This window comes from Bactrocera oleae, chromosome 6, assembly GCF_042242935.1.
Source record: "Bactrocera oleae isolate idBacOlea1 chromosome 6, idBacOlea1, whole genome shotgun sequence".
In the NCBI taxonomy this organism is placed as follows: domain Eukaryota; kingdom Metazoa; phylum Arthropoda; class Insecta; order Diptera; family Tephritidae; genus Bactrocera; species Bactrocera oleae.
The window spans coordinates 71,485,990-71,511,942 of NC_091540.1; the positions used below are offsets into that span (position 1 = coordinate 71,485,990).

Sequence of the window (25,953 nt, forward strand, 5' to 3'; positions counted from 1 at the left end):
TATTTAACTATGAGACACTGCATACTTGTCAAATATATAGCACTTAGAACATCCTGCCATAAGAACAACACTGTGCTCTTTATTGCCATGGAGAAACACTTGAAGAACGCTTCACATCCGCCGTTTGCGAAGCAAAACATACGCCATAGCATGTACTTATGTGTTTCTCTGTAACACACTTGTTTATGTACAAATATACATACATATATTAGCTGGGGTATTTTTATCAATAAACCTTGTAGAACCGAATTGATTTCCCGAAATGCAGTGTAAATTAACTGGTGTTAAAAGTAACTTTTCTGGATCGACGGGAATTTAAAGTTTTCCAGCACGAAATCGCAAATCAGAAAGCAGTTCTCGCAACTTCTCTATAGGACTTCTTCCATTGGCTGGTTATTTCATTTAAATGTCGACAATCGATAACTTTTTTATATGTTCATTTGTGCAGTTGGTTTTTGACTACTGATGAGAATCGATGAATGATGCTTTGACATAACCCTTCTCATAACCTTCTTTACTCCATTACGAGCGCTCTCTACTGTCAAAGTGTGTTTCTTCCTGCGGGTCAACAAAATACAGTTCCATATTAAGCTGATAAGAGAACATGGATCTGCGAGTTTTAAGATACACTTTCCACTTTAGTGTTTTTCTACAGTAATTGCGATATTCAAAGTTATACCGGATCAGAAAACCTCAAACTTTCTTTCCCATGCCACCATACCAGACCTTATTGTTTGAGTCGTTTCGTGTTAGTTCGTGGAATTTGAAGTTTTCTGCTTGCCTGTTCGCATTTCAGGTCGCTTATTCTGCAAGAAGTTACATAGCTGTTATTTACCTATATACTTGATGAAAATATCAGAAACCGCAGAATTAAGGTTTAAGATACATACATAGATATATGTTGTGCACTTTTATTTTATCATAAAACACACGAAAACCTTCTTTTTAGAGTTGAAGTTTAGTGGACAATCTTACTGTATTTAATTAATAAGATTATGCGAAGTATTGTAGTCATTCGTGTAGGATTCATACCCACTAGATAAATCGTTTTCCTTCAATTGGATCTGCTTTTCGATATTTCCCTCAAGTGTGATCGATTCTACACTCAATTTATAATTCACAAATCTAAAAACTTGGCTAATAGTAACTTTGAACATTCTTTTGCATATTCTTACAAACATACACGTATATATAATTATAAACATTGACTGTACATATATACATACATACATATATATGTATGTACTATAAATGCAGTGACATAATTGATGCTGTAAAAGCTGATTTCATTCGTTTTATTCGAGTTGCCTTGCTCATGTTGTATGATAACAAATACATACAAACACACGAGCAAATAAAGCGGTCGTCAGCAAGCTTGTAAGTCGCACTGGGGTTAATCAAGCGCACGTCTCACAACACAATTAAAAACAATAACTACAATTGCGAGAAAAAAGCAAAAATTATGTTTACAACAAATGTATCCACAAAGGCGAAAATTGATATCAATAAGAACGCTGTAGAGTGGACTAAGCCAATGGCAGCTTTTGCAGTCGGAGTTCTTTAAAGAAAAGCTGAGAAAAATTAAAAAAAATAATGATCATAAAAATAATAATAGTTTTTTTATTTATTATATTATATTCCTAATAATGTCGTCTAATTTTTTCTATAGCTTTTTCTTACTTTCCAAAGCAATTAGCAAAGCATCTATTTAAAAACTTTACAAGTATTAGTTTTGAATAACGCTGGTCAATTTTTCAAAGGTACTACTTACCGTTCCCTTCTCGGACATGGAAACCGTTATTCGCTCTGATCCGTGGGTGAATGGTTGCGCTTTCTCTGAAGTGTTTCTTTAAAGTAAAGTCATCCTAGTCCATATTCAATTAAAAAACTGCAATCAAAATCGTTCTCCCGGCAACATACCCTCTAGAAAAAAGGATGATTGGAAACAACCCACTCATTGCCAAAATGCTTCGAGATTTTTGAATCCCTCTAGCTACATATAAAGGTTAAATTATTACCACTAAACTAATCGTATTTATTTAATACATAACAATAATGGAACACGAAATGTTAAAAATTGTATCATTATGAGGACATATCCTCGACCTATTGCGTTTCAAGTAACGGACTTTTCAAGTAAATAATTAAATGTTTGACCGAATTTGTCTTTTACAAATATTTCGAAAAAGCTTACATACCTACACTCATATATAGATACGTTATATGTGTCTCCTAAGGCACAATAACAATCATTAGCGAGAAAATGCAAAAACAATTTTACTATATAAAAAGAGAATAAGTGGAACTGATGAATAAAGCAAAAAAGTGGAAAGATTCAAAACTTTATTATAATTATAAATAAAAGGAGAAAAAAATCTGATTTTGTTGCATGTTGCTTTTGGTGTTTGCTGTTCACTTTTGTAGTTGTTGTTGCTTTCATTTCTACTGAACTGATTGCCCGAAGCGTACTTGCTTATTTTGGAGTTTCTTTTTCTTATCTTTTGGGTCTTTAGGTCTTTTATGTGCGCTCATACCAACAACAACAACAACGTGGACGAACGCGTGCTCCGGCAATACTTTGCGTAGCACAGTAGTCAGGCATGCCGCGCAGCAAATACGCCAAAGCGAATAGCTACATACCCGAACTGCATGGAGTGAATCCAAAATGCCGCACTTACACACACCTACATTTACATGTTAAAGATACAAACGCCTATACACAGGTATATACTAACACCTACAAAAGTTTGAAGTGGAGATGTGGCCGGTAAAGTGGGAGCTACATACATATGTATGTAAGTACATAGGTGTATACCAACACACGCAAAGGAACAATAAATACTCGCTATGAAACCTCATCAACGACGGCAACAACGTCAAGTCAGAGTGCTCGCAGCAAAAATATGACCGTGATGACGATCGTGACAATCAGCGAAAAGATGATGAAGGGATTACTTAATGTTCATTACCGGCTTCGTAATGAATATCGGCTTATAACAAGTTGGGACTTGTGTATACACATAATTCGAACATTGAATACATGTCTTCAGTCAAAGAAATAAAAGCGTTATTTTTACCGATATTTACCATAACATTCGTTCATCGAATGTAATTCGTTTGATATCCGTCTACGTCCCTAAGAATCAAACATCATTTAAGTCAAACTTTCTCAAATTCAACAACCACGATTTTGATGTCGATAGTAGTTTGTGACGTCGTTTTGACAGATCGTTGTTTACACAGAGTGCAAGACTGACAGCTACAGCCGGTTAGATTTCCTGAAATCTTATTCTTCTAATGAAAGCTCGGACATCAAGTTTTCCAAATCTTGCTGAAGCAAACTGCTTACTTAAATGAAGTTGGATCACCCTTAATGTGCAACAACAATTTATTGCTTTAATATTTCACCGTTTCTGCTTTGGCTCTGTTTCTCTTCTGTTTACTGTCATAAACATACACATGAAGACACATGCAGACACACTTCGGTATATTCTTATTTTTGCTTTTCGTTCTTCTACCCATTTCAGAGAAATCTCAGCTTTTATTGCAGTGGCTGCCACTGCTTATCGATATTGCCAGTATTGTTGTTGTAGTTCTCGTGCTTTGTGGCTTGTTTTGCATGCGTGTAGTATGCGTTGGCTCGTTTTATGCCGTTGTTTGCTTTTTACTCTTGCGTTGCTTGTTGTTCGAGTTTAAATTTCAACTTTTGTTTCTGCTTCATTCGTCCTTTAAGGTCATTAAACGTTTCTTCTTCTTCTTCTTTTTCTTAACTATGCTGCTCTTCGTCACTCCACACGTCCATACAAGCTCACATAACATACATATGTACATAGTATGTACGTTCATTAATACTCTCATTCAGTCTCACTTCATGCTTACCGTTTTTACTACCTTGACGATTTTCAGAACTTTCGACGTCTTCTTTTTGCAACTCTCTGGCTGGTGAAGTGATCGTTCTTATGGGAATGCGAGTAATGTGACGCGAGTTTTGGCTTTGAGAGCGGTTTATGAGATTCTTTTGACTCGCTTTTTATTTGAATGTGAATGAGGTCTCCGTAACATTTTACAAGACAGCCTCTCGTATCCGTTCTAAACATTCTTCCGTTCTTCCAACTGAAATATATTTTTAATATTGTATTCTTAAGGAACCGTGATAAAATTCAACTGACGATTGTTGAAAATATGTGAATGTTGCATTGTTATGGTAGGCTGCCATGATTCATTACTTTTATTCGCCTGTTATTGTCCATATTTATGGTCACGAATTCTTTCCCGCTGGGATGTAATTTTATCTTCGTCTGTATGGCAGCCAATATTATTATTAAAAAAATACGAAAATCTCCTGCGAGCCGTCGTACATTAGGTTGACATATAACGGCACATAGACGGGGTGTCAAAAGTCGGCGTTTAATTAATTAATCGAATTGACATCGGTGGGCGTTATGTGAAATTCCGGCTATGTCAAGATCGGTGCCGTTAAATGACGCATTTCCATGAAGTCCTACTCTCATTTGGAACACGCTTCTACGCTTCTATTCAAGTGTTTGAGTGTGAGTGAGTGTGTGTGTTGGTGTGAATATGTGCAAATGTACGTGTCAAGTGAGTGTATTAAATGCCATATTGGCAATTACTACAGGCGCCGCCTGCCTATGAACTGCGCGTTTGTTATTCATAACTGTCTTGAGCAGACGATCCGACGAAAGTTGCACCGCCGCTGACACTGACAGTGACACTGTAAACAGTTGGCGCAGATGGGAATTACTATTTGTCAGCATATAAATATGTATATGTCTTTACATATGTATATGTGTGTATGTAAGCATGAGTGGGAGCATTTGTGAGCGGGTGAATGTCTTTCGAATGGCGATACGGGTGTTGTTGTTGCTCCTTAATACGACCTTCTTGCATGATTAAGTTGCTCACCCCCACCCAAATTGAGGGTCAACACTGAGGTTAATTTCATATAATAGTGACTGTAAAATTTCACAGAATAAATATATTTATGCATACATATGTATAGTATAATATATGCATATATAAAAATTGCCTTTTTAACAAAATCAATTATACCGAGGCTTTACATAAAAACACTTTGGTTCCAACATTTTCGATTCTTTTTTTTTTTGCGCCACTGCCATCTGGTGTTAATTTTCTTTGGAATTCGGCAATGATAATATCCTACAAATTGTAAAGCTAATAATCTAAAACAAGAAAAAACCTTAAACCTTTTTCATGCAAGCACTTGATTCAGATGGTTCAGTTCGTATGGCAGCTATGTATATGCTATAACGGTCCGATATCGGCGGTTCCGACAAATTAACAACTTCTTAAGGAGAAAAGAACATTTGCAAAATTGCAGATCGTTGTCTTAAAAACTGAAGGACTAGAACGTGTATATACAGACAGACGGACATGGCCAAATCGACTCAGCTCGTCACGCTGATCATTTAGATATATATATTATAGGCTCTCCGACGTTTGCTTTTGGGTGTTACAAGCATTGCGGAAAACTTAATATATCCTGTTCAGGGTATAATAAACGTATCATATCCATAAGTTCATAGGTATCATATCCCAAAATAAGGGACCTTCCCTGTAGGATGCAAATTACGGTCATACCTATGTACTACTTACAAAGCACATGTATTTGCCATTAATTTCTAAATAATGGTGAAAATTCCAGTTTCATTAATTCAAATTCAAATGGCGTGCAATTATTAGCATTCACCGAATGAAATAGGCAGACAGTCTTCCCAGTCTACAGTTGTCCATCCGGCGAAGTTCATTAATTGCATCGCTATTGATTATTAAATATTCCATTTATGTGCATACATATTCATAAATAATATATATATTTTATTGATGCAGTTATATTACTTAAATATTGTTTTTATTTTGATCTCACCAACATTCGTGCTTAAAATAATAAATCTAGAAAATCTGGGCGCCAATTAATGCAATGGGACTTTGAGTTGTCGCTAATACTATGATCCAAGTGGCCATGATGTTTCAGATGCGTTGTTTACTTTTCAATCACAAAGGCCAAATACTAAGGTAAATTACCCGATTTATTTATAATTTTATATAATGAAACACTTTGATCTCATTAGCTTTGGCAGACAACTCTAACGCCAATATATTTGTTATCAAAGTTTTGAGCCAGTGCAATCTATGGGGAACGACGCTACTTGAAGGATTTTACAAAATTTGTGTTTAAGGTTTTAATCAAGGACCAATGAAATTTTATTTTTATCGTGAATTTTGCATTTCTTAAGTAAGTAGTGTTTATCCATTCATGAATATCTATTTAATCCTCTTCAAAGTAATCTCCTCTATTATTCTTAATGCCAATTTATACAATTGCAGCTTTCATTGAAGCATTGGAATGGTAGATTTGATAAGTGAATAAGTCTCTTGCAAACCGGTTCCACCAAAGTATCTAATACATACAAACTAAACAAATAACTACTAAATACCGTACCGGCAGCAATTACGGAACTAGTCAATATGATAACGGTATAGTACATAAAGTTTCAAGGAATTAGAGGTGTGTTTATTTTGGGAGAATTGAGGTACGAGTAATAACATGTCGTCGTTTCTATGTTTTCCGAACTTCATCAAATGTTGGAACATGATGGCTCGAGCTATGATATATTTACTCAATGGTGTACAGAGTGGGGCTACTAAGGGAGAAACATATCAAAAAACAACCTTGGAATATTAAACAATGGATAGTTTGGTTAAATGCTTATCTATATATCATAATTTTTCTAGGGCGATTGGGATCGCCATTGAAATTGTTTATGTCACAGTTATTTTGAAAAAGCAGTTATTAATTGTTGCTTCAGAAGCGTGCGGATTTCATGAAACTCTGGGATTTTAGCCAAATTTACGTCTTCTCCTTTATCCAAGCGATGATCGTACAATTCCTCACCAAATATTTCATTCCAATCTAAGAACAGAAAAAGTATTTACATAAAATGTTGTAATATGTCTTCTCCACCCCAAGGAGAATAAAGGTCCCATTCTTGGGGGTTTTCAATATACAATATCATGCTTACCTTTACTGAAGTCATGTGCGTTGAAACGCACCCAAAGCGTGTAGCGAAACACGTTAGTTCGCATCGAGTAACCCATCACCTTGATATTTGAAAGCTTCGGCTTGTCGCTATTGGGATGCTTTGTGGGTTCTATTCCTGGACGTGGATATTGGCTTAAAGCCACGTACTTCTCGTTCGTACCGACTCCTTGCATCAATGGGTATAAACTTTTGCCTTCGCCACAAATTAAGTTCTCGCTGAATGGTGCTGATACATTACACGATGGCAATGCCGGCAAATGCGCTAAGTCCACCAATGTTGGAAAAATATCTATAAGTTCAACGATAGTCTGAATATTCTGAGATGCGCTTGTCGGGAACTCCGGAGTGCGAACAATGAGTGGTACGCGCAAAGCCACCTCGAAATTACTGTACTTGGCCCATTCTGCATGTTCACCCAAAGACCAGCCATGATCACTTGTCACTAGCACGATGGTATTGCTTTTATTCAGATGTACAATAAATTTCCCAAATAGGTCGTCCACATAGGCAACGGAGGCATAGTAGGCCTGACGTATCTGGGAGCGATGTCTCGCTGAAATCGGACCATATGGGAAGGAAATGTTTTGGTATTTGAAGTCATCCCGTGAACGTACATCTATATATGGATTCCAAGCGACATTCGGCATATCCTTTGGCTTATTGGTATCTTTCGTATAATTATTGAAGTCTTCGAGGCGAAATTGATCGATGAACTGTTGCGGAAAGCGGAAATTTATATGAGGTTTGTGAAAGCCAACTGCTAAAAAAAATGGCCTACGACGCTTGTAAGCACCGACAAAGCGTATAGCTTCAGCGGTAGACTCAATGTCAGGCAGTGTCTTTAGCGGTTGAGTTTGTAGGTGAACGGGGCAGATTAAATTTTTCCGCAATACACCGCCAGCATTCGGGCACACTGGTGAATTCATATACTTCTCGCTCAGTGGCCGAAAAACAGGCAGCGACCAACTGTAGGGATAATCGTCCGTATTGTTTGATGAAATGCCTGGATGGAAAACTTTTCCAATACCATACGTGTAGTAATTGTGTGCTTTAAAATACTGTGGCAGCGTAGAAAAGTTTCCGGTAAAATCACGCCAGTAATTGTAAAAGTCGTAGAGATGCAGCGTATCTGGACGACGGCCAGTGAGCAGAGAGTTGCGACTAGGAGCACACAGCGATTGCTGAAAATCACATGGATTTTAAATTCCGTACACTTATTTGAGCTTATACATACCTGGCTATAGGCACGTGTAAAATAATGACTCTCTTTGATGAATGCGTCTAAATGAGGGGTTTGCGCCAAATGATCACCATATCCGCCCAGTGCAGGGCGCAAGTCGTCAAAAATGATAAGCACAACGTTGCGACGCGATCCGTTTTTGGCCGCTTGGACGGCGAGTAGAAAGAAGATGTACAGCAACATTAGCAGAACATTACTCACTTTGATTTTTAACATAGAACTCCCAAAGCAAATAATATACAATGTACTTTATAATAAATAGTAAAATCTGTTAATTCCAGAGCTCCTTACTCGGGGACTCTCTCTGCAAAATAAATGAAATGCGAGACGGTAGTCACTTTCTTAAAATTTGTTTCGAGCCAATTATTACAAGTTGCGACAGCAATACATATATACATGAATAATAATAAGTGTACACTAACACACCACCAAGCACTCTTGTCGGCGAAGATTTAATCGAAATAACAAAGGTATTTTTATGACAACTTCGGTCGGGCTCGAGTTGAATAACTTGGAGATACAATACAATTCGCACAAATTGCAAACGTTCACAAGCTGCAGACCATCTCAATTGTTCCTTAATTTACCGGAAGTATAAAGCACCTACGAGCATTCGTGCAAACAACCCTCACCTACGTTTAGAAATGTAATGAAAATAATATGGTGAAGCTTTTTTGTGCTTTTGTGTTTTAGCATTTATAACATTTGCAAATAACCGTCGGATTCTAAATAAATTGTTCTCAACTTGGTAGCACTGGTACACTAAACTTTTCCGGTGCATCTGTGAGTACTGTTCGTTTAGTATAACCAGATAATGTAGATTATAGCAGAAAATGTAGATTCTCTATATTTTACGTTCTCTGATTATAGTATATTTTACATTCTCTGTATTTTACATTCTCTGGTATAACCTGTTTTTGCAATGTTTGTTTTCACCTTGTGTTTCTTCAATTATTTGCTCAGAGATCGCAAAAGATACATTTGTCTATATCTGCTTCAAGTTATTGTTTCACTAAAAATGTCGGCATCTATTCTAAAGGCTGGAACATTTAAACACATTACTTGCCGCAATAATATATACCCAAAAAGTACTCTGCAACGCTTTCCTGTACCAGATGATTTAGTCGACTGGTCAGCTGAGTATGTAAATTATTCGCCACCCATTTATACTGCGCCACACATAAATGGACAACCTTGGGCCGATCCGGACGTCGGTTGTGCCGAATTTCAACCCAAATGGAATCAGCTAGATGGCGCTGTAAATCGTGTTTCATTCAACGGAATTTACAAAATTGAAAATGGGCTTCCCATAAATCCTTTTGGACGTACCGGATTGAGCGGTCGAGGACTACTAGGGCGATGGGGACCTAATCACGCAGCCGATCCGATAGTTACTCGATGGAAACGCAACGCTGATGGCAACGTATCTATAAATATTGATACACAAAAGTAATGTAAATGTGGCTAAGAATAATTGTATTTTAACAAATGTGAAAATTTATACTTGTTTACAGAAAAATTTTACAAATGGTCGCGATACAACGCCATGATAATAAAATGTGGGCAATACCAGGAGGGATGGTTGATCCTGGTGAGAAGATTAGCGCAACTCTCAAACGCGAATTCATGGAAGAAGCTTTAGATAGTTTCGGTGAGTAAATCCTGAATAGTTTCGGTGGAATCCGTTGTGATAAATCATATCAAACACCACAAATTCAGATAATCAAAAAGTCATTGAAGAGTTTTTCGCGAAAGGAAATGAAATATATAAAGGGTATGTAGATGATTTTCGTAATACAGATAATGCATGGATGGAGACAGTTGCATATAATTTTCATGATGATAATGGAGCTCAGGTGGGAAAATTGGCTCTCTCGGCAGGTGATGACGCCACAAACGTAAAATGGTTGGATATTGATAGCACCATAAAATTACATGCAAACCATATTGACATTATTAAAGAGGTTATAAAACGATTAAACGCCTATTGCTAAAAATATATATAATAAATCTTAACTAAATGTTTTTATAAATAAAATAATGAGTTCTATAATTGTATGTATTCATTTGTTTAAAACTTACCTCGAAACTTGGCAACACTGAGCTCAATTGTTCCAAAATATTAACAAAACAGCTGTTGTCAACACAAGATTTTGGTTGGTTAGTTTATGGTACAAACAAAAGTTCCATGCGTGTAAAGTTACTTCAAAACATATACAAAACATTCCGTATAAAATTTAATCATATGGCAGTTTTTACGCAGGTTTTTAATCCTTTGACAGCGCAGAACGAATGGGCTGAACATAGCGATGATTACGATTATGATATGGAGCTAACATGCACTGGATTTGGAGATATGTTGCATGACAAGGAGCGCAATCAAAAGTACTTCAAAGCACTGCGAATGGCTATTGCTCGCATGCATGCTGACGGTCATGAAGCCCATGTGTTGGATATTGGAACAGGTACTGGGATATTGTCAATGATGGCATTAACCGCCGGAGCTGATACAGTAACCGCATGCGAGGCATTTATACCTATGGCGAATTGCGCTGAACGCATATTCACGGCAAATGGATTTGGAAATAAAGTGCGTTTGGTAAAGAAACGATCGACAGAAATGCGTATCGGTGTTGACATGCCGCAAAGGGCTAATCTATTGGTGGCCGAGTTATTAGACACAGAGTTGATAGGTGAAGGTGCTATTAGTATATATAACCACGCGCATGATGAACTCTTAACAGACGACGTTGTATGCATACCATCAAAAGCGACGTGTTATGCCCAAGTTATACAATCACCATTGGCCTCACAATGGAATACTATGAAAATTGTTGCTGATTTAGATGGCAATATTCTGCTTAATCCGCCTAAAGATGTATTGCAATGCAAAGGTGATGCTGCAGTACATGACATACAACTCTCACAACTAAGCTTGGAACATTTTTTGCCTCTAACAAAACCAGCAGAAATTTTTGAATTTGATTTCAATAGAAAGTCCAAAACACCGGTGCCGGTGCAACGACAACAATTGCTTGAAATGATTGCCTTACAACCAGGTTCAACTGATCTAATTTTCTATTGGTGGGATATAAGTATGTACTCCGGGGATAATTTAGTGTTGAGCTGTGCTCCATATTGGGCCCATCCGGACTACAAAAGCAGAAACGACGTAATACCTTGGCGTGATCATTGGATGCAAGCCATATATTACATACCAAAACCACAACATATTTCCATAACTGGAGAAAAATTTGTGTTAAGTTGTAACCACGATGAATATTCACTTTGGTTTGACGTGCATAGCTCGCAAAAGTTGGATGAGTCTATTTCACGACATGCTTGTACATGTAATCTTCACCTCGCTTATCCTCGCTCACGAATTGGTCAAATGAATCAGTCGGTGCGTAACAAAAAGTTTCTAAACTACTTGGAGAATAATTTAACCAAAGACTCGCAAGTGCTGTGTCTTGGCGATGGATGTGTTTTGGGTTTGGCTGCAGCAAAAATGGGTGTTACATCAGTTGTAATCTCCGAAAATCACTATTTTTCTAAACGTTTCATGGAGTCTGTAGTGAAAAATAATGATATAGAAAATGTGCAATTTATCGAAAATATTAATACTTTAGCGGAGTCGAAGATATCTCAGTTGACCCATATTTTTGGAGAGCCATACTTTTTTAATGCTATACTTCCATGGGATTATTTTCAATTCGGTAATCTTTTAGAAAACATAATTGAGAAATTACCACCAACAGTAAAAATAACACCTCATTCCGCCAAAATGTTCGCAGTTCCAGTGCAATTTACCGACCTTCACAAAATACGAACACCTGTGCAGCAATGCGAAGGGTTTGACTTGAAGCTTTTTGATCGAATGATTAAGGTAAAAGCTGAAATTTGCAATTTCAAAATTTAGTTAACTACATATTTGATATAACTCAAATTGCAGGATGCTAGGGCAAAGTTGCCTAACCATAAAATTGAAGCGCAACCACTTTGGGAATATCCCTGCAAAGCGTTGGCAAAACCTCAAGAGCTTTTAAATGTAGATTTCCACAATTTTAAGAGGGAGCAGTCTACTAATGGAGACATCCGAACTGAAAGGTATGATTTTTACTCCGGCAGACTACGAGATGTCTTAAAGGTATATTTTCATTTTGTAGTGATGGAACATGCAACGGGATCGCATTATGGGTGGAATGGAATATCGATGGAGGATTAGGTTCTAAATCTATTGTAAATACAGGCCCTGTAGAACCAATTGAGCCAGGAAAGTTTATTAAATGGGATATGTTCGTTCGACAAGGCGTACAATTATTTGAGCAAGGTCATCCTGTTATTAACGGAAAAAGTAGCATACGATGGACATTACAGCACAAACCAACATTAAGTAAAATTGAATTAGATTTTAATGTAAATGCTTAATAATAAATTGTAAACTCGATTGACATAGATTTTAGGCATGCATATCTATATTTATATATTCAAAAACATCAATATAACAAAATAAGGACATATTTGACAAAGTTATCAAATCGCATACATACATATAAGAAAAAAGTAATTAACTTTTTGGTATCTCATGCTCCATTTGAGTAAGGACAATATTACGATCAGTTTGCGTAGTCGAGGTTGTTTGCTTTTGGCCAAATTCACCACCCTTTAGACGCTTGCGTAGATCTAAGGCACGAATGTCTGTCATTAAGGAGTGCTCTTTGTTCTCTAAATCAACATCAATTTTTTGTGCATGTTCTTCCAACAAATTGTAATTTGCTTTAGATTCATCAATTTTGTCCATTAAACGACGTCGTATAGCCTGCAATTTCTGAACCTCCAAACAAAGTTGGTCATGAGCCTCATCTAAGCACAATTCCATACCAGAACGTTGCGCTCTATTCTCCAAACGTGTTTCCGCTAATTTCAATCCATCGGTTTTATCTCTTAGAGCTTGCTCCAACGTTTTTATTTCACAAACAGCTTTCTCCATTTCTTCCTTCATCTGAAAATTTATGAGAGATTTCATTAACCCCAGATTGTTATACTAATTTTGATTTATTCATATTTTTATAGTAAATAGAAGAGCTTACTTTCATTTGTTGCCACTGAAGTTCATTGCGTGCTCGTTGTGTCTCGAAGATACGTTTGCGTATGGCATGCTCAGCGCGTTCCTGTTGTGTTATCAACATGTTGCGAGCCTTTTCACGGCACACAAACAAGGCTTCTCGTATAGCGTAAGTATCAGCCAATTCGTTCTCAGCCATTTGTTTCATATTCTTGGTGTGCTCCAACCACCCTTGATAGGTGCAACAACTATAAAGCGCAAAAATCAAAATCACTAATTCATCCTAAATCTTAAAGCAATGTAAATCTTACTTCTTAGGATTACGCGTTGGGTCAGGTTTGTAGGTAATATTGGCTGCAAATTTATTTAAATCAAGCTGGGCTACGTCCAATTCCTCAGCCTCCGCTTTGTTTCCGACTTCCAACCCCAGTTTGAATTTTACCTCTTCTAAGCGGCTAAGTTTCTCCCAAGCTCTCTGACATTGATCGGCAAGAAGGCGTTGATTATTTTCAATAACAGCTAATTCGTTTTTAATTTCTGTATCAGCATCGTCATAGGTCAACTCAGACCCCAAACGACAATCGCGCATGGTCAAACATTCAGCAATAACACTAATAGGGGTTTGCATGGCTTCAAGTTCGCGTTCCGTAGAAGCTTTTTCCTCTTCGAGCAGTTTCATTTCCCGCACAATTCGTTCGAATGTTCTGGCGATGGTTTCGCGCCACCGCGCTAATTCAGCAATACTGATAAATGCAAAATGTGTATTTAGTGCTAAATATTCAATATGTTTGCATCCGCTCACCGGTCTGCCAACGCCTCATTAGTTTCGTAATTCGTCCAATCGCCTTCGATGCGTGTCTCATTGCGCAGAGTTCGTGAACTATGTCGAATGTTGAAAGCGTCGCTCCGCCTTGCATCGGCCACATTCCGTAATTGATTTACACGACCATTCCAGTCGGATAATGCCAAATGCTGCAAAGGCTTCTCCAATGTTATAACTGTATGATACGCCATATTGGTAATGTTATATGTGTAAGTATGTCGGCAATTCTATCTATATAAAAACTAATTGGTTTATAGTTATGAAAAATAACTGATTTTATGCGTGCAAACTTCAATTTGGGTCAGATTTATTAAGCTCAAAATATATACTAAAAATATTTTGGAAACTTTCGAAATTTATTGGAACGTAAAAATGGAGAATTACTTCGATCAAATTTTTATACACGATACAAAAACAAGATTGCTATTGGACTGTGGGAGAGGATACTACACATTTTCAATTGCTATAACACTTGTTTATTAGACAAACATTTTAATTTGGTATCCGGTGGAAACTTCTGTACTATGGTATCAGAACTAATACATATGTATGTACATGCGAGTATACATAGTTAGAGCGGAAGTTTTCTTAGCAACGTCTATTCTATAGTTATTATGTTATTCTCATTGGCATTGAAATAATTCCGAAGCCAATAAAATTTGTACGTTCATTTTTTTGAAATTCGCCATTTTACAAACAAATTTTCAATGATTTTCGAAATTACATATGTATGTGTGTGTGTGTGTGTATGTATACACTTGCGCAAAAAAAATTAAATGCATTATATAAAGTAAACAAAACCTGTAAATTTTTGCAAGAGGACACAAAAGAGCATTTAAATTAAGTATTTGGATTTACATTATTTATGATCGAATTTCAGTGAAAACGGAAATTGCTGACTAGAACAACAGTAGGTAAAGGTAAAGCAGTGAAAGATCCCTTTACAGTGTAGCCCTGTTAAATTTTGATAAACTTCTGGAGCTTGATTTATAAAAGATTTTGTATGGTATCGAGTTGGGAGCAGGTTAATGCAAAAAAATATATCTATTTCTTGATTTTTTTCAGAAAAAGTTTTTAGTAATGCAATAATCATAACATAAATTGCAGTTTCAACAATATTGGACTAAGTCCCATTTCACAATTCATTGTGCCTTAGATGTCTTATTTTATATGATTGTATAAGTATTCTATTGTATACGAAACTTTTGTATTCTGCTTCATTTCTTTTGCTGCGTTAACCAAAAAGTATATATTATAACATTATTGTATAATTCATCTAATTAACACTGTATTGTTGAAGAATTGGTCATGGGTAATGGCACCATTCTTGTTTGACATTCGGTTTAGTGCATTAACTTGTGATTGGCAACTCTATAAGTTGAAAATCTATTGCTAAAGCATTTTCGTTTTAAAGAAACTGCACACATTGCTGATTAACTACTAAATTTTGTTGAAGTTATGGATTTACAATGTTAATTAAATTAAAGGAAATAAAAGAGGTGCTTTAGATAACTCATTGGCATCATTTTTTGACATTGGACAATTGTTATTGTTCAGTATTTATCGAAGGTGCTTCGTGTGTGAAGGAAATAGTTATCTACAGAAAAATTACACACCCGTAATTTATTCTTTTATTTAGCAAGAGAGAAAGTGAGTAAGAGATATTCGCCAAGTGGTGCCACTTCCGCGACATTGTTGAAAATATTCGACGACGACGAGAAGAAAAAAGTTAACGGCGAGCAAAAAAGTTAGAGCGAAGAAGGTGGAACAAAAATAGCAAAAGTCCACAATGGCGAGCACCGGTGTTGGTAAGAAAATTTTTCGTGAAAAATTAAAAAAACGCGTATTATTGTGCATTAGAAGTATTTTAAAGTGTTCTGTGTGGAAAATATATTTATGTTTTCGGTTCAAAAAGGAATTTTATTGAAGCATTTCAAAAACATGTGACGTGCCATAGAGAACTGCGGAAGCTTTGCAAGTTTTTTTTTTGTCGGATTTTTGATTTTTCACATCTCCACTCGCTGACAGCAATATGCAGTAAAAAATATTAGCACTTGCAGCAGTTAAACGGCTGCTATTAGTAAAGAAATTAAGTTTGTCTAATTTTTTGGTGGAAGTTAGCAACTATTTCATATATATAAGTAATGAATGTAGTCAGCCGATAACCAGCGTTTCATTCGCAATAGGCTGAGTGACCATGGACCATATATCAAAAATGTGTATGATGGTTTTAAAATCAAGAATCGTAATACCATTTAATTAATTAATGTAATGTGAAATATTAATGAATCACAGATATCCTAAACTCTTAATGATATATGCTAGAATATTTACGGGTTTTGTTAGTCCTTTAAACACCATGACTTAACATTTTCGCAACCTTTTCATAGTTCTTATTCTCTTAGTTTATCTAGTCTTTATTTCAAGTTGATGAACTTTTGTTGCTGTTATTATTCCACCACTATACTCATTCTACATTTTTAGGGCCTTATTTAATTAGATTAGGAATTGAAGGGTTCAAATTTTGAGGAACACTTACATGGTTTAAGGCCGTTCACTATAAGTACGAAGCGCATAATACAATAAAAACTCTCCAAGCGTTAATTTTTTTGTAAATATGTATTTAGGTTTTCATGAACGCAAATTGTGGGCATAAGTGACTCAATCGTAAATATTGATCTTATATTCTATCGTAAAGACTGTAGTAATATGTAAATAGAATTTTTTTTTGTTTTACAAATAAAAAATATTTAAAATATTTCAACGTCCTTACGTGTTACTCAAAAAGACTGTTGATTTTCAATACCCCCATTACACCCTCTCTCGTTAATGACTCATTGAAGTTTGCGTGATCAACGCGCTTTTCAAAAAAAAAATATTCAATAATTAATAAATAAAGTTTATGGCATTCATCTTTGTTTTCGGCTATGTATTTTGCTAGGAAACTATTGAATTTACATATACGAAAATTATTCAATTATATAAATTTATTTATTAAAAATTGAAAATATTATTAATAGGTATATTAAATAATTTTCCAAAATTATTAATTTGTTTTAGTGGTTCCGCGAAATTTCCGCTTGCTGGAAGAGTTGGATCAAGGCCAGAAAGGTGTTGGAGATGGCACGATTTCATGGGGCCTCGAAAATGACGATGACATGACATTAACACACTGGATTGGCATGATAATTGGCCCTCCTAGAGTAAGACAAATCTTAGTTGGTTCTAAATATTTAGAGTACAATTTCCCCTTATAATTGTTTCCTCAGACACCCTATGAAAATAGAATGTATTCCCTAAAAATTGAATGCGGCGATAGATATCCCGATGAACCGCCCGCAATACGGTTTTTAACAAGAATTAATATAAACTGCATTAATCAGAGCAACGGTGTGGTAAGTGTATATAAATTTAAGAATGTTTATAAGATAGGCTTGTCTAATTAATGTTTTGCTCGCTTTTTAGGTTGACCATAGATTAGTACCCATGCTAGCCAGATGGAATCGGGAATATACTATAAAATCAATGCTCCAAGAAATACGTAGAATCATGACTTGCAAAGAGAATCTTAAATTGGCGCAACCACCAGAAGGCAGCGTTTTTTAGTTGATCACCTCAATTGTCGTCACTGACAATTCAGCAACAGCTGCCGCTACTGCCGTTGCCGCTGCTGATGCTGTCGCCCTGCAGTTGCTGTCATCAAAGTTGCCGAAAACCGAAGTCATAAATGTTCTACGTAAACGTCGTCGCCGTTGTATAAGTCGCCACCACTTGAACGTCTTCTCATCTGAGAACATGTTATTATTATTATTATCATTCTCTTAAATTTAATTAAACAAGTTGAACCGAAAATGGAACCATCAAAGAAATAAAGTAACGAAAATAGTAATAATAATAAGTGGAAGAAATTGAAACAAATCTGAAATATCTAAAAAACAAAAAGAAAAACATGGCGAAACGTTGAGCAGTAGAAAGTAGGGAAAAAGAACTATAGTAGTAACGAAATATGCAAAGAAACATAGCAACTTACGAATTCATTAACACCATAAACACTAGTATCACACGCCTATAATACACACACGGCTGAGGAAAACAATTGCATAACATAATTAAGATTATTAAACGCATTAAATATTAATTAATTAATGAAATATTAACTTGAACAATAGATACAGAGGAAAAGCGTAATAATATATTCAATGTGCTGCAAAAAAATTATGCAAACTTAAGGAAATGAAATAAAGTAGCGAACGATGTTAAAATTCAAGCGCATTTGGGAGCGTGCATCTAACTGAAGCTTTTTAACATTGAAATCAAATGAAATAAGCACCAGCAGTAAGATACCATTCATAGTGCAAAACTAAGAGCCGGCAATTTTCCGATAGAGCGGCAAAGCTGCTGCAAAAAAATTTGCTTTTATTTTTAGTTCTATTGATTCGCACTGAGGGGTTCTCTTTAATATTGATTTCTTATAATTTGGAATTTCACATTATAGAAATTTATTTTCACAAATACGTTAAATTTTTTCTCTGCCTACAAAATTTAGATAGAATTTATTTCATTATATTCTTAGTTATCTCCTTCTGGCCCATTTTATTCTGAATTGTGGGGGAAGTATAACACTCAGTTGAAGACTATTTAATGAAGCGTAAATTGAATGTAGAATAAATTACATTTCCATTCAGCTTCTAAAAGAAAATGTAAATTTCTTGATTATTTTCCTTAATTACTATAAATAAAATAATACTTAAAACGTAAATAAATGCATTAAAAACAATACCTAAAATAATTTCAAAAATTGTGTTTAATTGTTTGAAATTCGACTAAAAACCGTGAAGAAAGAAATTTAATGGCTGATGATCATTAAAAGCACGATTTTTAATCAATACGCAGACAGGACGTGCGATTCAACAGCCTATAATCCTTAGAACGGAACTCAACTTTTGTTCTATTGCATTATAAGATATTCTCTATTCAATAATAACAAGTATTTTTTTTTCGTATCTTTAGCATTTTATTTGTGGTTTTTATTTTTTAATAATTACGTTAAATGTAATCTTTAGTTTAAATTGTAACAATTTTCTAAGTTCCTTTGGGAGTTATGATTGCTGCCAATGATTTCTCCCTGCAGTGAAGTTTTGCGCTTTCTTCAGCTGATGGCGGTGCTAGCTCGGTATGCATATTTCGTTTACATAATTTTTCTGAAGTTTTAATGCTTTAGTTAATTTCTTTGGGATTGTGTTTAGCAATCTACTTTTCTTTGGGTGTAAAAACAATCTTTCTAGATTTCAAAGTTGACCACTTATGTCTCTTAATATAGTATGCGATTACTCCCAAAAAGACAAGAATTCCAAATGCCTTAATTGTAAGTTGCTTGCGATCGTCGTGTTCTGGCTCAGAAGTCCATTTAAGGAAGGTGGCTACGTCCTTTGCCAATTGACTCGTAGTTGGAGGTGTACCATCAGAGTACTCAATAACCTCGAAAGTAACAATAATTTATTACAAATTGTATAAAAAAAAATTGTTTTACTATTTAGCTACCTCATTGTATAGCACTTGAGCCATGGAAATAGCACCGCCGGGGAAGTACGGGTTAAAGTACTGTCCTTCACGCAACACCACACCAGCTGGAGCATCGAAATAACCAGTAAGCAACGAGAATACATAATCTTCACCTCCTTTGCGAGCTGATACAATGTAGCTCAAATCTGGTGGATAAGCACCGTTATTGGCAGCACGAGCAGCCTCTTCGTTAGGGTAAGGTGAGGGGAAATAATCAGAAAGTTTACCAGGACGATCGAAGTAGTTTCCAGTATCATCAGGACCGTCTTTAACCTACATATATTAAAATAAGCGATATCTTAATTAAGATTTCATAATTTGTATATTAATAATATACCATTATTTGTTCAGCTTCTGCCTTAGCTTCCGCCTCAGTGTGAGAAACACCTATCAAATTGCGGTAAGCAATATAGCGCATAGAGTGACAGGCAGAACAAACCTGCTTGTACACTTCGTAACCACGGCGGATACTACAATTCCAAGGAAAAAACATGAATTATACATAATTTGTGTACATACAAATTTTACTTTATCACCTTTGATGGTCCAGAGAGGAGATAACACCCTTATGGTTCCACGGCATTGATGGTGGATGTACTTCTGTGCCAGATGCTTCCACTGAACTTTCCAGAGCAAACAGCAAAGCCCCTAAGCCTCCAGCGACGGCACCAACCGACGCGATGAGCTACACGTAAACAAAAGGCCTTATCATACAAGGAATTACGTAATTCACAATTACAAATCAAAGATTGTTGATTAGTAATAGAAATTGCAAATTTTAGCTTTCAACTGTTGCGATCTATTACACATTGAGGTTATGTTTGCTTGTGCATTATGAAATATGTTCAGAATCAATACTTTTAGTGAGAAATAGTTAAAAACAATTTTTCCCGATCGTAAAATAAGTTCGATTTCTAATAATTGAAAACTCTGTCACTTGCGAAACCAACATTACACAAACCTTCTTTTGTCCATTCGTCCATGCCTTAGCGGTAGACAGCTGTTTGGCCTGGAAATAACAAAAAAATTTAATAAATTTATAATTCAACAATCTAAAAAAAAAAGTTTAATATTTTTTGCGTGTAGAATTTCGCAACAACATATAAGCTAATACAATTTTATGTCACTCTATAATAGCCTCTATTCTGCCTTGTTATGTAAGCAACGCAAGAAAACCTTCCAGCCTCTACAAATGTAACATATATTTTGTATGACACGAAATTCACAATTTTAAAATACACTACAGAGTGTGTATTTTATTTTAAACATTTTAAGATATAATTTATAATTTTACATAAATTCTGAAAATGCATAATTTTTGCTAACCAAGAGCAATGTCTTTTCCCACACTTTGAACCGTTGCCTAATCAAATTTCACGTTTATTTCAAAATTATTGTATAAAGAGTTGAAGTACCTGTTGGAAACCAACTGCTCCCGAAGTTGCTAATAATTTGGAGCCACAGATTCTTCCTAAATTCGCCGCCATCGTGGCTATTGGAGGTACAACAAGACTTTTTGAAGGATGAAAGAAAATTCGGAACTGTCCAATTGACATACACACGCATACATACAAACACCAAAAAGTTATCACACACACATATACTTCTCATGCGAGTATAGCAATTCTATTTTCCGTCTGACATTCCGTTTTTCATTCATTATTTGACATTCTTACTTCGAATATTCCACCCTTTACACAAAATTTCGTTAGTGACAATTTTTTTTTATTTATATACGTGTTATAATTATTAAAAATGCTAGTTTAATTGCCCCTGTAAAATGAAGTGAATTGCCCCTTAAAACAGTTGTTTCAACATGCTGTATAATTATGCGTGCTATGTAGTTTAAGGGCAGGTTACACCATGCACTCGGTGCGTCAAACAAATTTCATTCACTTAGTCAGACATCATACCAGCGAGTAATGAGTGAAAATACGATTTTTTTATGTTTATCCATTCATTAACCATACTAGTGAAATCTGCAGTGCTTTAATTGTAGTGGCAAAAACAATATGACCATATATGTATGTTTGCTTACGGATTCACGAAAATAACAACATACAAGTACATACTAATAACTAAATATTTTCAGAGAATGCCCAAATTTTTTCCCTATTTTATTGTTTGCCATGTTAATTCGAAACCCACTATTGTCTTTCTTTTCCGTTCTGCTGTTGATAGACAATCAGATTCAACTGAAATTTCCTTATTTCATTAATTTTCTTTTTCTATTTTCTTTCGGAATAATGCTGCAAATTTAGTAAATATTTGAAGACATTTATATATACATATATTGCTGCAGTTCATGACAGTGGCCAATGGAACGTCGAAATTTTTCGTGCAATAATTTTCAATGCTGTGCTCGCACAGATTGTTGGTTACGATTACATTGCCCTGAATTGCCCTGCACATCAAGGTCTCTATTCATTGTTGGACAACCAGTGCCACAGTTGGAAGGGCCAACGACGTCTTCAAATTTAGGTACGTGATTAATACTTATTAACTCATTTACCTGGCTTTATACCCTTTTTGTGGCGGATTGTTCAAAATTTATATTCGAATTTCAAAATGTGAAAATGATCGTCCTTAAAAATCGATTTCTGTTATGCGATTATTTTACACTGCCAAGTTAATAGGTCAATTTAAGATACTCTATTGTATTACTTTCTTATATGTAAAACACTTATAAAAACATACTTTTTCACAGAACATCTCATGTATATCGCAATATTTTCCTTCCAGCATTTCGATATACAAGACCAACAGAAATTATTCAGGAAGATATAAATTTGAAACAATTACTTCTTTCGGATACGACAATACAATGTTCTCCTCTTCATCTGCGTCAGTTACTTCGTCTCTATAAAATTGATATTCTCTCTCCAGCACATATTCTGTTTTTGATTGTTTACCTTATTGCATTGGAGTGTGGTTTTGTGTCGAAGCATCTATTTAAGAAATTTTGTCGTGTGCTTTCGCCAATTCCACCTATCTTTACCTATCACTCAAAAAATGTATTATTTCTAAGTAGGCAAAAGCCTATGTATCAGTTCAAGAGCCCTCATGAAACATATTTTTCCACCGAGCTTCGTGTGCTAAATCGAAATTTAAAGCATAGTTCTCTTTACTCAATACTTACGGCTCTTGTAAGTGGGGATTATCTACTTGTTACTCTAACTCCGACTCCAAATAATTTGAGGGGCTTTAGTTCTTGTTTGCCAATTAACCGTTATATTATATCACATTTAACCTCGCGTGAACCGATATCTCGGTATTTTAGAAAACTAGATCAATTAACAGTACAATTACGGGACGAAGTTTTTATGCCAGTTCGCAATGAGCAATTAGCGTATTTGGAGGAAAGTCCCTATCCTTCAATTAGTGGTCTGCCATTGGAGATTCGAGAGGTCCTCTACGGATATCTAAATGAAAACGATTTAAAAAATTTGTCCGCAGTGTCGAAACAATTTAATGCAGAAATAGAAAAGATGAATATGGAAAGCTACAAAGAGGGCGTCCACAATGAACCTATCGAACAGACAGATTTAGAAGAAATCGATTTGGAAGAGAATAACAATAAACATATTTTTGTTTGATGAAGTTTCTATGAAAAGAGATTTAAATAAAATAATTGGCTGTTTGAGTGAATCTACAATTATGAAAATCTATAAATATTCTGATATCATAATATTTAAATTACTGTACAATAAAATAATATTGTGAACTACAATTTTACTGCAAAATTAATATAATTGAAATATTCAAGTATACGTGTATGTGGTTTCTAGATATGGTTCAGAAAACATCTTAATACATCTCCCTTACAAGTGGATTTAATAAATTTATATTTGTATATATAGAAACTTGTGTATCAAATACAAAAATACATATTTCGAAATTCGAATATGAAACGACCAGCTCGAATAAAAAGTTGATGTGGCAGCCCGACAGCGATTGAATTGTCAAATCTATTCCCTGATTGTCAATATATCAGCTGAGTTGATTTTGCATATAAAATAATTATTGTAATATTATTCTAATTGTTGGGTTACGACCACTTTCAAATACGAATGAAATTAGAAAATAACCGAAGCCAATTGGTCTAACATAGGGTTATATCTTAGAATTTGTTTAAGAGAAAATTCATTTAGTACATTTTTAGTACGAAATTGTGAAATAGTTGACTAGTGAAAAATTCTAAAGTGGCAGCGCTTTTTTGTAGGGAAGTACATCCATAGAATGTTCATTAATTCGGGATAAACTTTTCCTGAGAGTTTCGTATCATGTCATCCTTAGTAAAGGTAAACACTTCTTAACAACAATTTCATTAAGGTTTCAAAATAGTTCATTAGCAGAAAAAAATATTTAGACCACAATGATTTATAAAATCAGCTGGAAAGTAAAAAGGTGAATGCGTCGTAATGTGGCTGCTATGCATTTGTGAATATAGCTTTAATACTGTTTGAGCATTAGTATATTATACATATATATTAGTTTTACACACACATTATATGTGTATAGGCATATATGTATGTGCATTCATATCTAAATATTCTTTGTGAGTATGTAAGAATAGGAAATTAGCTAAATAATTTGCTACAATCTTAATTTTCCATGTCAAAAATTAAAAAGGTTTCACATGGACATACATATGTATTCATACACGTCATATTGACGGAAGCTTATATCGACTATCATTAATTGAATACTTGTACTACATATATAAAATATTTGCTTATAAATGATTTAATTAATCTTATACGCAATTTGTCTATTTCTTTGGCTGAGCTCCTATTTCAAACGATCGCTGAGAGAATTCACGATTGGTTTCTCCTCGGCGTTCACAATAGATCTCATTCTCCATTCTTGGCATTTACATATTTACAAATATAATCACTTTGTTACTATTTAAAAAATTTTGAAAACATTTGTTATTATTAAGTTTGAAAGTTCGGTAGAAACACATTAATTAAAGCTTGTATTTAGTTCACAAATAAATTCTGCAAAAATAAGACATTAAACCCATCGTACAATAATATGAGAAGTTTCAATACCTTATAACGGAAATTAAATAAAAAAACGGTTGGATGGAGGATCATTCGTTGTCTTTTACATTGATATGATATGCTTTGTAAGGCAAATAGATATCAGCTTATACAGCTTTTTCATTTTCGATAGGCATTTGTGGCAAAATATGAAAATATAGTAAAATCGAAAAATTTATAACATAATAATGAAGAAGGCACACACAAAACTACAAAGTATTTTCATTTTATGATTTAATTACAGATAATGGAAGGGAACGAACACAATGACGGTACAAAATCATTGCTGGAGCGTCTTAACGAGCTTTATAAGTTATCTGAAAATAAAGTACTGTCTCAGGCGCATTGCTTATTTATGACCGTCTACGTTATTGCCCTGCAAACGGGATTTATACCGCAAACTTTCTTTGTTAATCGACTAAAGGGCCTAGTACCTATTGACTCTTGGTCCACAACTCATAAAAACAATGTGAAAATCTGTTGTAGTCAACCGCCATCATATCATCGCGATTCCCCGCATGAGACTTATTTTTCAGAAAATTTCATTACAACTTTTAAATCCGAAGAGGAAGATAAATTGAAATCTCAACTAATTGCAATAGTAACGGGTGACTTTATGATGGTCACCTTGTCGCCACATCCATCAACAAACTTGCTGGGGCACAGCAGTTGTCTGTCCATTGGACGCTACGTTATAGATCAGTCGGAAGGTAAAAAAAGCCTAGACAACTGTTATCAAAAGTTAGATCAGTTGCAAAATCAACTGCGAAATGAATTATTCGTGCCGATGCGTGTGGATCAGCTGACCTTATTGGGCGCTTTTCCGTTACCAAGTTTTATGGGAATTCCGAGAGAGCTTCGTATTGAAATCTACAAGTATTTGCGCTCTAAGGAACTGCACAAGCTCCGTCGGGTTAGTAAAGAAATACTCTTGGAAATAAAAATATTTACAAACAAAATTTAAACTAGCGAATATGGTCGCTTTCAAAGTTCAAGTGATAGAAACTAACTGTAATATAATATTCAAATCTTTTACAATAAAAATGTGTTAAACATAAAACGGAATTATTTAAGTATTTTATAATTTTTATTTAAGGAAAATGTATATATGGGATATATGTCACTGTTATCGGATCT

The 25,953-nt window shown here is 35.0% G+C and overlaps 8 protein-coding genes and 1 long non-coding RNA gene across 16 annotated transcripts; 6 read left to right on the top strand and 3 right to left on the bottom strand.

Moving 5' to 3' along the window:
• The first annotated feature begins 6,110 nt into the window (after positions 1-6,110).
• LOC118681148 (uncharacterized) lies at positions 6,111-6,537 on the top strand. Its single transcript, XR_011396831.1, has 2 exons — positions 6,111-6,274; positions 6,367-6,537. It is a non-coding gene; the product is annotated as an uncharacterized lncRNA (long non-coding RNA).
• Positions 6,538-6,735: 198 nt separating this feature from the next.
• Positions 6,736-9,403, bottom strand: Ids (iduronate 2-sulfatase). 2 transcript variants are annotated; one of them, XM_070110970.1, is made up of 4 exons: positions 9,258-9,403; positions 8,316-8,953; positions 7,062-8,262; positions 6,736-6,952 (listed from the first exon to the last, which is right to left on the bottom strand). In XM_070110970.1, exons 2-4 carry the CDS (start codon positions 8,535-8,537, stop codon positions 6,813-6,815), a joined length of 1,563 nt encoding a protein of 520 aa, XP_069967071.1. In that variant the 5' UTR covers positions 8,538-8,953; positions 9,258-9,403; the 3' UTR covers positions 6,736-6,812. The 2 variants fall into 2 exon arrangements, with proteins under 2 accessions (XP_069967071.1, XP_069967072.1); XM_070110971.1 differs by having other exon boundaries at positions 8,316-8,625; positions 9,258-9,374.
• Positions 9,223-10,379, top strand: LOC106624195 (putative nudix hydrolase 6). The gene is made up of 3 exons (XM_070110972.1): positions 9,223-9,770; positions 9,836-9,972; positions 10,041-10,379. Exons 1-3 carry the CDS (start codon positions 9,244-9,246, stop codon positions 10,313-10,315), a joined length of 939 nt encoding a protein of 312 aa, XP_069967073.1. The 5' UTR covers positions 9,223-9,243; the 3' UTR covers positions 10,316-10,379.
• A 15-nt stretch (positions 10,380-10,394) lies between these two features.
• Positions 10,395-12,776, top strand: Art7 (arginine methyltransferase 7). Of its 2 annotated transcripts, XM_070110969.1 has the most exons (4): positions 10,395-10,492; positions 10,574-12,207; positions 12,274-12,428; positions 12,488-12,776. In XM_070110969.1, the coding sequence occupies exons 2-4, from the start codon at positions 10,648-10,650 to the stop codon at positions 12,747-12,749; spliced, it is 1,977 nt and encodes a 658-aa protein (XP_069967070.1). In that variant the 5' UTR covers positions 10,395-10,492; positions 10,574-10,647; the 3' UTR covers positions 12,750-12,776. The 2 variants fall into 2 exon arrangements, with proteins under 2 accessions (XP_069967070.1, XP_036220299.2); XM_036364406.2 differs by having other exon boundaries at positions 10,407-12,207.
• Positions 12,775-14,579, bottom strand: LOC106626360 (tektin-B1). Its single transcript, XM_036364500.2, has 4 exons — positions 14,189-14,579; positions 13,698-14,129; positions 13,412-13,634; positions 12,775-13,323 (listed from the first exon to the last, which is right to left on the bottom strand). The coding sequence occupies exons 1-4, from the start codon at positions 14,398-14,400 to the stop codon at positions 12,889-12,891; spliced, it is 1,302 nt and encodes a 433-aa protein (XP_036220393.2). The 5' UTR covers positions 14,401-14,579; the 3' UTR covers positions 12,775-12,888.
• Positions 14,580-15,584: 1,005 nt separating this feature from the next.
• Positions 15,585-19,007, top strand: Uev1A (Ubiquitin-conjugating enzyme variant 1A). 4 transcript variants are annotated; one of them, XM_014243886.3, is made up of 4 exons: positions 15,585-16,017; positions 17,270-17,412; positions 17,479-17,604; positions 17,675-19,007. In XM_014243886.3, the coding sequence occupies exons 1-4, from the start codon at positions 15,999-16,001 to the stop codon at positions 17,813-17,815; spliced, it is 429 nt and encodes a 142-aa protein (XP_014099361.1). In that variant the 5' UTR covers positions 15,585-15,998; the 3' UTR covers positions 17,816-19,007. The 4 variants fall into 4 exon arrangements, with proteins under 4 accessions (XP_014099361.1, XP_036220526.1, XP_036220527.1 ...); XM_036364633.2 differs by lacking the exon at positions 15,585-16,017 and adding an exon at positions 16,406-16,428; XM_036364634.2 differs by lacking the exon at positions 15,585-16,017 and adding an exon at positions 16,753-16,772.
• Positions 19,008-19,199: 192 nt separating this feature from the next.
• On the bottom strand, positions 19,200-21,371 carry Cyt-c1 (Cytochrome c1). The gene is made up of 6 exons (XM_014243887.3): positions 21,187-21,371; positions 20,733-20,780; positions 20,308-20,456; positions 20,109-20,241; positions 19,751-20,044; positions 19,200-19,687 (listed from the first exon to the last, which is right to left on the bottom strand). The coding sequence occupies exons 1-6, from the start codon at positions 21,325-21,327 to the stop codon at positions 19,460-19,462; spliced, it is 993 nt and encodes a 330-aa protein (XP_014099362.2). The 5' UTR covers positions 21,328-21,371; the 3' UTR covers positions 19,200-19,459.
• A 555-nt stretch (positions 21,372-21,926) lies between these two features.
• On the top strand, positions 21,927-23,501 carry LOC106624192 (protein nutcracker). Its single transcript, XM_036364559.2, has 2 exons — positions 21,927-22,252; positions 22,514-23,501. Exons 1-2 carry the CDS (start codon positions 22,090-22,092, stop codon positions 23,365-23,367), a joined length of 1,017 nt encoding a protein of 338 aa, XP_036220452.2. The 5' UTR covers positions 21,927-22,089; the 3' UTR covers positions 23,368-23,501.
• A 269-nt stretch (positions 23,502-23,770) lies between these two features.
• Positions 23,771-25,881, top strand: LOC106625640 (protein nutcracker). 3 transcript variants are annotated; one of them, XM_036364590.2, is made up of 2 exons: positions 23,771-24,178; positions 25,061-25,881. In XM_036364590.2, the coding sequence occupies exon 2, from the start codon at positions 25,064-25,066 to the stop codon at positions 25,778-25,780; it is 717 nt and encodes a 238-aa protein (XP_036220483.1). In that variant the 5' UTR covers positions 23,771-24,178; positions 25,061-25,063; the 3' UTR covers positions 25,781-25,881. The 3 variants fall into 3 exon arrangements, with proteins under 3 accessions (XP_036220483.1, XP_036220482.1, XP_014100945.2); XM_036364589.2 differs by having other exon boundaries at positions 23,773-24,072; XM_014245470.3 differs by lacking the exon at positions 23,771-24,178 and adding an exon at positions 24,728-24,902.
• Positions 25,882-25,953: the final 72 nt, after the last annotated feature.